The sequence below is a fragment of the Arvicola amphibius genome, chromosome 4 (genome assembly GCF_903992535.2).
Source record: "Arvicola amphibius chromosome 4, mArvAmp1.2, whole genome shotgun sequence".
NCBI lineage: Eukaryota > Metazoa > Chordata > Mammalia > Rodentia > Cricetidae > Arvicola > Arvicola amphibius.
The window spans coordinates 120,292,603-120,303,305 of record NC_052050.1 but is presented as its reverse complement, the minus strand read 5'-3'; the positions used below and the strand labels follow the sequence as shown (position 1 = coordinate 120,303,305).

General features: G+C 37.8%; 1 protein-coding gene across 1 annotated transcript; it reads right to left on the bottom strand.

Moving 5' to 3' along the window:
• Nucleotides 1-1,754: 1,754 nt before the first annotated feature.
• On the bottom strand, nucleotides 1,755-6,955 carry LOC119813624 (lysozyme C-1-like). Its single transcript, XM_038329004.1, has 4 exons — nucleotides 6,820-6,955; nucleotides 5,035-5,199; nucleotides 2,308-2,386; nucleotides 1,755-1,821 (listed from the first exon to the last, which is right to left on the bottom strand). Exons 1-4 carry the CDS (start codon nucleotides 6,953-6,955, stop codon nucleotides 1,755-1,757), a joined length of 447 nt encoding a protein of 148 aa, XP_038184932.1.
• Nucleotides 6,956-10,703: the final 3,748 nt, after the last annotated feature.

Sequence of the window (10,703 nt, the reverse complement as noted above, 5' to 3'; positions counted from 1 at the left end):
CCAATATGGCAGATGTCCACTTACCACCAGCTCTGTGAGCCATGTTTATCACTCCAACTCTTGGAAGCAGTTGCCCCACACCATTACCAAGTAACTTGCAGCACGCTACCCACTAAGTCCATTGACGTACTCCATGGTAAAACCTCCAGAAAGCCACCAGCACAAACCAGAAAGCTGTTTCTTAAAGGAGTCTCACCTATGTTTGTAACCAGCAAACAGTCTATATGAAAAAAAATGCAGCTATGAAGAAGCCGTGCTTGGCTCTCATTTTTGTGGATCTAAAAGTTCTCTTTTTTTTTCTTAAGCTTTTTTAGGATTTATGTGGACCCATGCCCTAGACGTTGGTCATCATTTGTAAACAGAGACTCCTTTTTCATTTCCTGGCCACCCATTCCCAAATAATCACACAAAACTTTATTAATTATAATACTGTTTGGCTAATGATTCAGCATATTCCTAGCTAATTCCTATATCTTAAATTAATGCATTTCTGCCATTTTATATTTTACCATGAGGCTTATGGTTTCTGACCTCTTGCTTCTCAGGCAGCTGTATGGCGAATCCCTGACTCTGCCTTCTTTCCTCATCTATCTCTGCTTGGATTTCCTGCCTTGTTATATTCTGCTGTGCCATAGGCCAAAGCAGCTTCTTTAATAACCCATGGTAACAAAACATTTTCACAGCACACAAAGGGGGAATCTCACATTTGTTGTATATTGATGTTGAGGGTGTAGGCAATGACTTTATGTATGTGAGGTTATAAGCAGTTGCTATGTGTTGATATGGATGAAGGCAATGGCTATCTGTAGATGACAATATAGCCTCAGGCTTTATGTAGGTGAGGATGTAAACACTGGTTATGTGTAGCTGAAGATGTAGATGCTGCTTATGTGTAGCTGAGGATGTAGATGCTAGCTAATTACAGTAAGGAAGTAGATCCTATTGAGAGTGCCATGTTGTTTTCCTTAATATATAAATAATTTCCCCAGAGAATGTGAAAATAAACACAGGCAAGTTGTGCATTAAAATGATTTAATGGCAATTTGTAGTTTTCACAATGCTATTAATATTGCTGATCGAAGCTCATCTGTCTCAGATTATGCATGAAGCTACATTAAGAAAGTTAAATCTGATATGCATGAAGCCACTTTAAGAAAGTTAAGACACTAATCTGTCCTGCGTACCTTAGGTTGGCATATGAGTTGAGGATTTGCTTTTTAAGCAGTGTAAATGGGTCAGATCTAAGAAAATATTTTTTTGAAAGGTCACAGAATTCATGAGGAGAAATTTCTGAGTTCTGTTCCCTTAAAAACCCACTTTGCCCCCACACAGTGGCTGTTCTACCTGTCTGGGTGCTGGGCCTATAGACAGCTACCATTTTACCCAAGAACATCTTGTCTCCTGTAAATAATTGTTATAATTCTTTCGAACATGAAGATTAAATCTGACAAAACTTAATGTGAATTACTTCATAGGTGAAGAACAGATGTATCGAGATGTGTTTAATGACCAAAGTGCTATACCACTGTCACCAGCATCTGATGCATTGGTTAGCTGAAAAATAGAGGTTTTGCTTAGAACAGGGTATGCAGTCATTAGCCTAACCCTCTTAGGAAACAGTCTCCTTTTTGCTCCTGTTTCTGTTTAAAGCCTGCTTGCGGAAGAAGAAACCAAGGAAGTGTGGCCTTTCCTGTAACTAACTACTTGTAGAGCAAGAAAGAGAGAGAATGAGCTGAACTGGAAACACACAGTGGTTACAGTTTGCATTTCTGAAGATACTTGGTGAGATCTTGGTTTTCACAGTGAGTTCTCCATGGATTCCTGTGGGGGAAAGTGAGACAGGGAAAAAATGATTGCACTGAACTCTTCTGTCACACACATACTCAAACCCCATGGCAGGAAAGAGAAATAGTGTTAACACTGACTGACACTAAGGAAGATTATTATTATCTGGGCCAAGATGTAGTGTGAAATTCAGACCAGAGCTGCACACAGAAATTATTAACTGATAGAGCTCTGTGTACATGGCAGTTTGAATCTCTCCAGACTATGAGCAGAGCACAGGATGCTCAATGTCAATGTGACATTACATGCATGGTACAGTGAACTGACCTACAAATAATCTGGAGGCCCGACGAGGGGGTAGTCAAATGTGGGAATTCCCACAATCTAGAGACATTCCCCCAAACCAATGATGTAGCAAAAGGCCCCACCTGTACCAACGTGCCCTGTATCACACTTGGGCCTTAGAAAGACTAGCATAAATCAACAGAACCAGCAATTTCTCCTTCCAAAGTTCTAACATACCATGCTCTAATGGCTTGTGGTGATTTCACAATAATCTTTGCACATTTTATGGCTTCAGTGATGTCATCCTGGACCAAAACTGAAAGAGACAGAGGTGAGGAATGACAAGGACGGTTACAGAACCCATTTTCAGTACAAATCCAGGCAGCTTTCTTCTGTGACACTGAGCAGTCCTTACAAAAAGAGCATTCCAAGCTACCATGCATCTACGATTATTAGAGACAGTCTCTCTTGATTCTATCCTGATGACACACTGTAAGTCATTTTATTTCTCAGCTTTAAAGTTCCTGGGTGTTGGGATATACTTAATTGGTAGAGTGTTCTTAGGATTCCAGCACTGATTAAAAAGTTGAGAACATATTGTAGTAATGAGGAGTCACTGGGGACTGTGGGACTGTCAGCTACCATGAGAGAAGTTCCTCTTTATTCTCACACTGGAAAATAGAACATGCTGGAACTGTCACCAGGACCTACCTTTGGAAATTTATCCTGAAGAAAACAGGGCCTGAACAGATTGCTCAGTGGTTAAGATACCTGGATGCTCTTACACAGAATTTGATTCCCAGCACCCCTGCTCTCAAGGACCTGTAACTCCAGTTCCAGGAAATGGAAGCCCTCTTCTGGCTTCCACAGGTACCAGGCACACAAGTGGTACATGGTCCTTATGCAGGCAAAACACCCACATACATAAAGATAAATTGATACTTTAAGAAAGACAATAGTGAACAAGCCTTGGTTGAATAAAGCTCTTTCTAAGAATTTATAACCAGTAAAATAAAAGGAGCCATGTGCTCTAAGACTCAAGACTTGGGGCTGAGGAGATGGCTCAGGGTTAAGAGCACTGATTGGCCCCCAGAATCTTGAGTTCAATTCCGAGCAATCATATAGTGGCTCACAGCCATCTATAATAAGATCTGGTGCCCTTGTCTTGCATGCAGATAGAAACTGTTAACATAATGAATAAATAAACCTCAAAAAGAAAAGACTCAAGACTTAACTGTTTTATTTTCAGCATAGAGAATATTGCTGCTTCAGTTTTATTCGCTATAATGATAATCCAGGCCAATATTCTACGAATGTAGTTTTAAATAATAACCTCATGAACCCAAGCAAATATAATTTAATTTGGGTATAATTGTAAAATCTTTACATGTTCCTACGTGAGTACTTATGTACATGATATAACTCTACATGGACCGCCAGCATAGATTTATAGTCTAGAAGAGTGTTGTCCAGAGGTTTTCATTTACATCAGCACTCTTAGCAGGCAAACTTGGAGTGATATTCCTCTTTCGCTATAGTTTCTAAGACATTTCAATGACTGTAGATAGGTCTATACTATGCCTTTAAAGACAGGCTAAGTAGGCTTAAAAATGTCCCACAATCTCTTTTCTCTTGAAAATATTACTAACCAAGTTTAGCAGAGTAGGAATTAATAGTTCACTGCTTAGTATGCTGGCCGAAAATGTAGCAAGTCTCCAGTTCAGTTCCTATACTGGAAGAATAGAACAACATGAACCAATTATATTCATGGACTAAAAATTATATATTGCTTCTGCAATTGTATGAGTTTAAGTTGTACCATCCCAGGCCTCTATCCTGCTAAAAACTTGTTTTTTCTTGTTAAAAATAAGTTTCATCTTAAATACATAGATCTATGTTATTTTATTAGATGATATAACGTCTAGAAATAGATTGTTTGGACATGCATTCTAAAGAGTCAAAAAATAAACTTTCATATTTGTAATTCACAATAATATTTCTCAACGCTGAAAGTACACCAATACATATAAATAAAATCATGCTGGATAAATTGCCAGTGACTTAGTGGTACTCTGTCAGATGATCTTTATTATAGTACATACTAGAAATTTGTATAATAAAATTCATTTTGTTTAAATGACCCTATAACAATATCCATAACTACCCCTACATAAACAGTGAGAATGGAAATCTTCAGGAAAAAATACAAAAATAAAGTGACCTGCAAAAATGTGGAACATATTCCAGAAACATTTATGTTATGAAATAACAATCTCCTAGAAATATTTATTTTTATTAATTTTAATCATTTGTCTGTCAACAGGTGAGTGCATGTGAGAATAGGATTAAAAATTCCACTAAGTTTATTTGATACTGATCTTTAGTTTTTAAATTTTGATTAATTTAAAATGTGTGTCAATGTATGTGGTGGTATGTTACAAGTGAACTTGCTCATGTATGTTTGTATGTGTAGAATTCAGAGGACAGCCTAAGGAACAGTTATTGTTTTTGAAACAGGCTCTGCACAGAAATTAGATTACAGATTAGGTTCTGCTTGTTGGTCAGAGTGCCCCATGGATCTGCCTGTCTCAGACTCCCCAGTGTTGGTCTTAAAATTGTGTGCCACCAAACTCAGCTTTTATATGGGTGCTGAGCATCTTAGATGACTCTTGTCACTGAGATATCTTGCAAACTTCTGTTTGTTTTGTTTATTCATTCGGTGATTTTGGAGGCAGAACTAAGGTCCTCTGTTTGGTAGACAGGGTATTCTATCACCAAGCTAGGATCTAAGCCTAATGTCTTTCTCGGCTAATTTTGATGTGTTTAACAATGCCTTTCTAAAATTCATAGAAGTCTCCCCAGGTTCCTGATGCTTCATTCAGTGTGTCTCTTGCAAAGAATCTCTGCTCTCGAAAATAAGAGCAGGTAGGATCTTGATAGCCTTCTAAACCTGCCTTGTCTTACCGCTACATGGTATCCCACAGCCATTCGATGTTCCTGGGGTTTTGCCATCATCACACCAATATTGGCTATTGATTTGAAATATCCCATAGCTGCTGATGTTTTTCCGATAGTTGTGGGTTTCATACTTTGAATTAAACTTACTCACATGCTGGGCCATACACACCCCTAGAAAGAAAAAAAATCATCAATATGCAGCAACATCAAATGATTCATATTGGATATCAAAATTAGACCCTTAAGCTAGCTGTATTTTACAAGTGATTGACTCTATAAGTACAATCATATGATTAAACTATAAAATATGCTACCACTATTTCAGACCAGGTCTGGCTGTGTGACTCAGGGTAGTCTCTGGTCTCAAGTGATCCTCTCCCTCTACCTTACAAGTACATGGAACTGCTGTACCTAGTCAGCAAGTGACTTGCAAGTGTCCCAAGTAAAATCTTTTTGAGGATAAATCAGTTTGACTGAGAACAAAGAGAAGAATGTTTTTTTAAAAATAATCAAAGAGATGGACTGATCACAGCGGTGCTCACTTTTATTCCCAGCAATCAGTAGGCAGAGGCCTGTGAATCTGTGGGTATTTGAGACCAGTCTGGTCTCCTTAGCAAATAACAGGTCACTCAGTGTTATACAGTGAAAGAAAGACCCTACTCCCCAAAATATAGTAGTTGTTTCTTCCATTGCTTTCTCCTCCCACATCTACCCTCAAGATACTTCTGTCTAAAATAGAAACAGGAATAGGGGTTAGTTGGATTTTATAAATTAATATCAAATAGATAAGCTAATAGATGATGTTCCTATGAAAAAAATAAGGATTTCTTCAGAGAAATGTTCTCATAACCAAGCGGAATTTACATGTTAATTTAGAATTCTTTTTTTTTCTCTGTGTCACTAAGTATCTTACTTTGACACAGAACACGCAAAAATTTCTTGCTTCAGTGTTCCGTTGCTTGGATTCCAAAATGTGTACCATAAAAAAATGGCTGATGAGATTATTGAAAGGAAGAACATTCAAATAAAACAGGCTATTTGACTATTCCATCCATCCATCCATCCATCCATCCATCCATCCATCCGTCCCCCATCTCTTCATCCATCTACACATACACCTGTTTGTTTATTTGCTCATGGACAGATAGTTGGTGAGTATTAATCTCTTTTGACAAATCTAACAAGCACATTAGTTACATTTGCGTTGATGTAGTAAGCCATGAACAACCTTTCCTCATCCCTGTCTTTCATTTTGCAGAACAAGAGGCCATCCCAGAGTGAAGAAGCATACTACATTGTTTCATTTGTTGCTTCAGAAGACCTCGTTTAAGCAGCAACTAAGGGGGAATAGAATCCCTCTGCCCTGAATAGGAAGTTCATAAACTTTGAGTAATTTTCTCAGAGAAGGTCCATACCATGGAAAGAGAAATGAAGACAGATATCACTCACTCCAGGCTCTCAGAACTCAAGTTGTGAATGAGTCAGTTCTCCCACCTTTTCCCAGCCCTGTCTGCACTATTGATTCTGAAGTAACTGGAAAACCCAATGAAACTCCAAGAGTACGTGAACATGGCACCATTGTCCCCTCCAATATCATCACCCCAGTGTCACTGATAAAAAAGACAAAAATGTTCTTAATCAAATTAAGGAAAACACACAGGAATCCTAAATGCTTATTGACTCCAGCTCCCTCTCTGCTTACTCATTGCTTCCTTGTACCTGTTCTCAAAAGGGTTCTTATCTGGATGGATCAAGAGGGTGCTTATCTGAATGGATCAAGAAGAGACTTACAGTTTTCCAGGCTGAATCCCCTGTAGCCCTCCATTCCATTTCTGTTCATAATTCTGGCAAACTCACAGAGTTCATAGACCTTAGCCTGGACAGTGACGAAAAACAAGAGCAACCCCACGTTAAGGAGAGCCCTCATGCTGCCTGGGAATCTACTCAACAACTACCTAGTGCAGGGAGGTCCAAGTATTTAAGCATCTTTTAAATCCCGGCATCCTCTAGTGGATTGTGGGCTCTACCTTTTGAGTTTTGTACAAAGCAGGGAGTTCTTCTTGATCTACAAACTTCAAAAGCACTTTTATTTTCTCCCAATGTTTGAACAGAGATGTTCTGTTCTATAAATAATGATAAAATGATACCGTTTAATTACTTGGCACACAAAGAACCAGGAGATAGCATTCCTCCTAAAACAGAAAGCCCATTTTATTTTATCTTGAATATGAACAATATAAAGAAAAACAAATTGGTTTTGTTTTTGCACCTAACTAAAGTGTGACTATAAAATAACACTTTTTAAAAGTTGAACTGTTTCATATGCATTCACCATTTTGTAGTGTCTTTTTCTTTTTCTTTTTTTTTTTTTGGTTTTTTGAGACAGGGTTTCCCTGTAGTTTCTAGAGCCTGTCCCGGAACAGCTCTTGTAGACCAGGCTGGCCTCGAACTCGGAGATCTGCCTGCCTCTGCCTCCCGAGTGCTGGGATTAAAGGCGTGCACCACCACTGCCCGGCTGTATTGTCTTTTTCATTTAAAATCATCCTACATAGACCTTCACAGTAAATGTATCCCTTAATACTTATTGTGACCCAACTTCCTTAGTCAGTTTCCTTTTCTCGGTTTTCTTGATAATATTAGATATTTTTTATTGATGCAAACCTGTGATTTCATTTCTTTCTGAGATAAGGTCTCACTTTGCAATGTTGGCTGGTCTGGAAATTGCTGTGTACACTAGGGTATCCTTGAACTCTTCTGCCTCTTGAGTGCTAGGGTTAAAGACATGTGCTACCATGCACAGCAACCAGGTTTCTTTCTTTTTCTTTAAGTTATTGATTTAAGTCATCTCCTAGCATAAGCGAAGGAATAGAATATCAATACACTGGTCATCATTTGATATTAAAAACAGTGACTTCAAAACCCTGCATCCTTGTGGTCCACACTCAAAGTAATAGCTCAAAACACTTCTCTGTGTATTGATTCTTTCTTGTACGACTTGACCTGCCAGCCACAAATAATGACACAGAAATATACTATTGATTATGAAAGTTTGGTCTTTAGCTTAGGCTTGTTCCCAAGCTCTCACAACTTAAATTAACCTGTTTCTATTAGTCTACATTGTGCCACATGGCTCTTTATTTCTACAACTCCCTCTGTGTCTCAGTGGCTTCTCCTACTATGCTAGATATAAACTGTAAGTTCCTTTCTCTACCCAGAACTTCTACCTCTTCTCACCTGCCCAGTAATTAAACATTCAGATCTTTATTAAAACAAGCAGGTAACTTAGGCAAGTGAGGCAAAACATAGGCACTAAGTGTAGACAAATATTCAGCAACGGCAACAACTGTGGGAGAAGTTTTCATCTTCCTTATTCATCCTCATAGCCCAGTGAAGAAGACTCATATGTAAGTTATGAGGAGAGTATAGTGATCTCCTCCCCAAGGAAAGGGCTTGGTCCTGATGCAGAGATAAAAGCAGTGATGAATTTGGATTCCTTCTGTTCTCAACAGTGTGACTTCAGGAAATCTTTTAGCATACTCACTACCCAAGCCAGTGTGAGGAAATAAGAGAGGGCCTTTCATATCAGAGCTGTGGTCTCCTTGTTTTTGGTGGTATTCAAAAGTCACCAAATAGTCAAGAGACCCTGCTGTTGGCCATGTCAAAGGAACAACAAATAGTAATTGAAATTCCAGGTGTCAGCCCACATGAAGAAAGCTCTCTGACTGGTTATTGCCATTTTGGCAAGGCCACGGAATACAGACCCTAGAATCGTTTTTGTTTCTGTTATTTCTTTACATATATGCTGCAGGTCTCATTCTGTGGTATCTAGCATGGTATGAGTAGGTGTTGCTACATCTCCACTCCCATAATATAGTGTGTTTATCTCTTGGAAATACCCCACTGTACTGGGCATTTCTACCTGTAGCTTGTCAAGAAGATGACCCCTCTGTAATCTGTACTGTGTAATTTGATAATAATAATGAAAACCTATACAGAATTTTAATGAATAAATATAAATGTAAGGATGTGTTTCACAACAAGGCCTATGAGTTCCATCTTAGGAGCTGCTCATGTTAATGATTTTTAAAAAATGCACCTGAGTATAGGAGCCAGGCTGGCTCTAATTCTTTTAATGCTAAAAAGAGGCAATCACATATCATTAACTAATACAAAGCTTCAATGTTTCTCCAGATTAAGCCATATGCCTTGTTAATAGTTTTAAGATAAATAACCCATGAAAAGAAGCTAAGTTCACAAGAACACTTAGCTGAGCTGTCTAATTCATTAGTCTATATTGAAAATAAAATACAGCCTGATTGTTGCTATCTCCCCATGCGAGGTCTGGTTAATAATAAAATCTAATGATGACTTCCTTATACCAATTTCTGATCTCATTCTCCTGATATTAGAAACTATTAATGAGTGGGTATGTACCCTAAAGTTTTAAAGTAGAGCTGACTGATTATTTGTTATATATAAAAGTTTAGGTATCTGATTCATTTAAGATTTTTTATCAGATTGCTTTTCAAGGTAAGTAATAAAGTAATTGGTCCTTCATTTGTAACTGCAAAATGCAGCCTGCCAGTAAAAGACCTGACAAGAATAGGTTGTTTACCGACACAGTCTATTACAAGTTTCTTGGGTTTGAATGTATGTGGGATCTTGGAATAACTTTTTTTTCACCTGTAATATGTAAAATGGTAAAGATGTAAGAAAGAATAAAAAGGTGTTTCTACCTTTATGCACTATCATCATCCACTTGACAACATGAATGTAACCACATTGCAATTTTTATATTGCTGGAAAAACAATTTGGGGTACATAAACTATACAAAACTTATACAATAGAAAGAACACAGAAAGAAATTGAAAGAATAGAGAATAAAGACGGAAGTCATCAAGACAGTGTGTAAACTCCATATCCATCAGTTGGAGTTCCTTGCTACTTGGCCTTAGAGGGTGCCAATTGTATCCAAGTCATTGTTTGGGTATACTTTTCAAAGTGAAAATTGGTGCCACGTTTTTGGAAAGATTAATCTTGATTCTTTAATATGTACTGAGATGGATTTGGGAAATACAAAATGATAGAAACCAGATAAAGTTCACTAGCTGTCTCCTCTTTGCCTGTCATAACCAGTGCTCCAGAATATGCAGCTGTTATCTGTACAGTTTTGTGCAATCTGTTGACCAAATTGATTTTCCATCCCAAACACTTGAACACTTGGAAACTTGTGTTTTCTTGTGGGTTGAATCATCAAATATTTGCTCAATATCTGAAGCCAAACCATTCACTATTAATGATTGAGTGTGACTACTTCAAAGGTCAAGGGTGGCTCGGATCTCTAAAATTCTTTTTCCTGGAGCAGGAGTTACAGCCAGTGAAAAAATTCAGTTGTAATTTTTGTTTCACTTGAAATAGTGAACAAGTGACTTAAAAGTGTAACAACAATCATGCATAACTGGGGGCAGAGTTTTCACTCTGTTTTTGTAGAAAATACACATTTTACAGCTTTTTAAAGATTCTTTAGTGATTCCAGATAATTTTGCTGTATTACAATGGAAAAGAATGCACAATGTGTTCAAAATTAGTAATTTATTCATCTAGTCTACAAGAATAATGGAATTATGACTAGCATCATGTGTTATGGGCCTATGAAGTTGGAAGTTGGGATTTG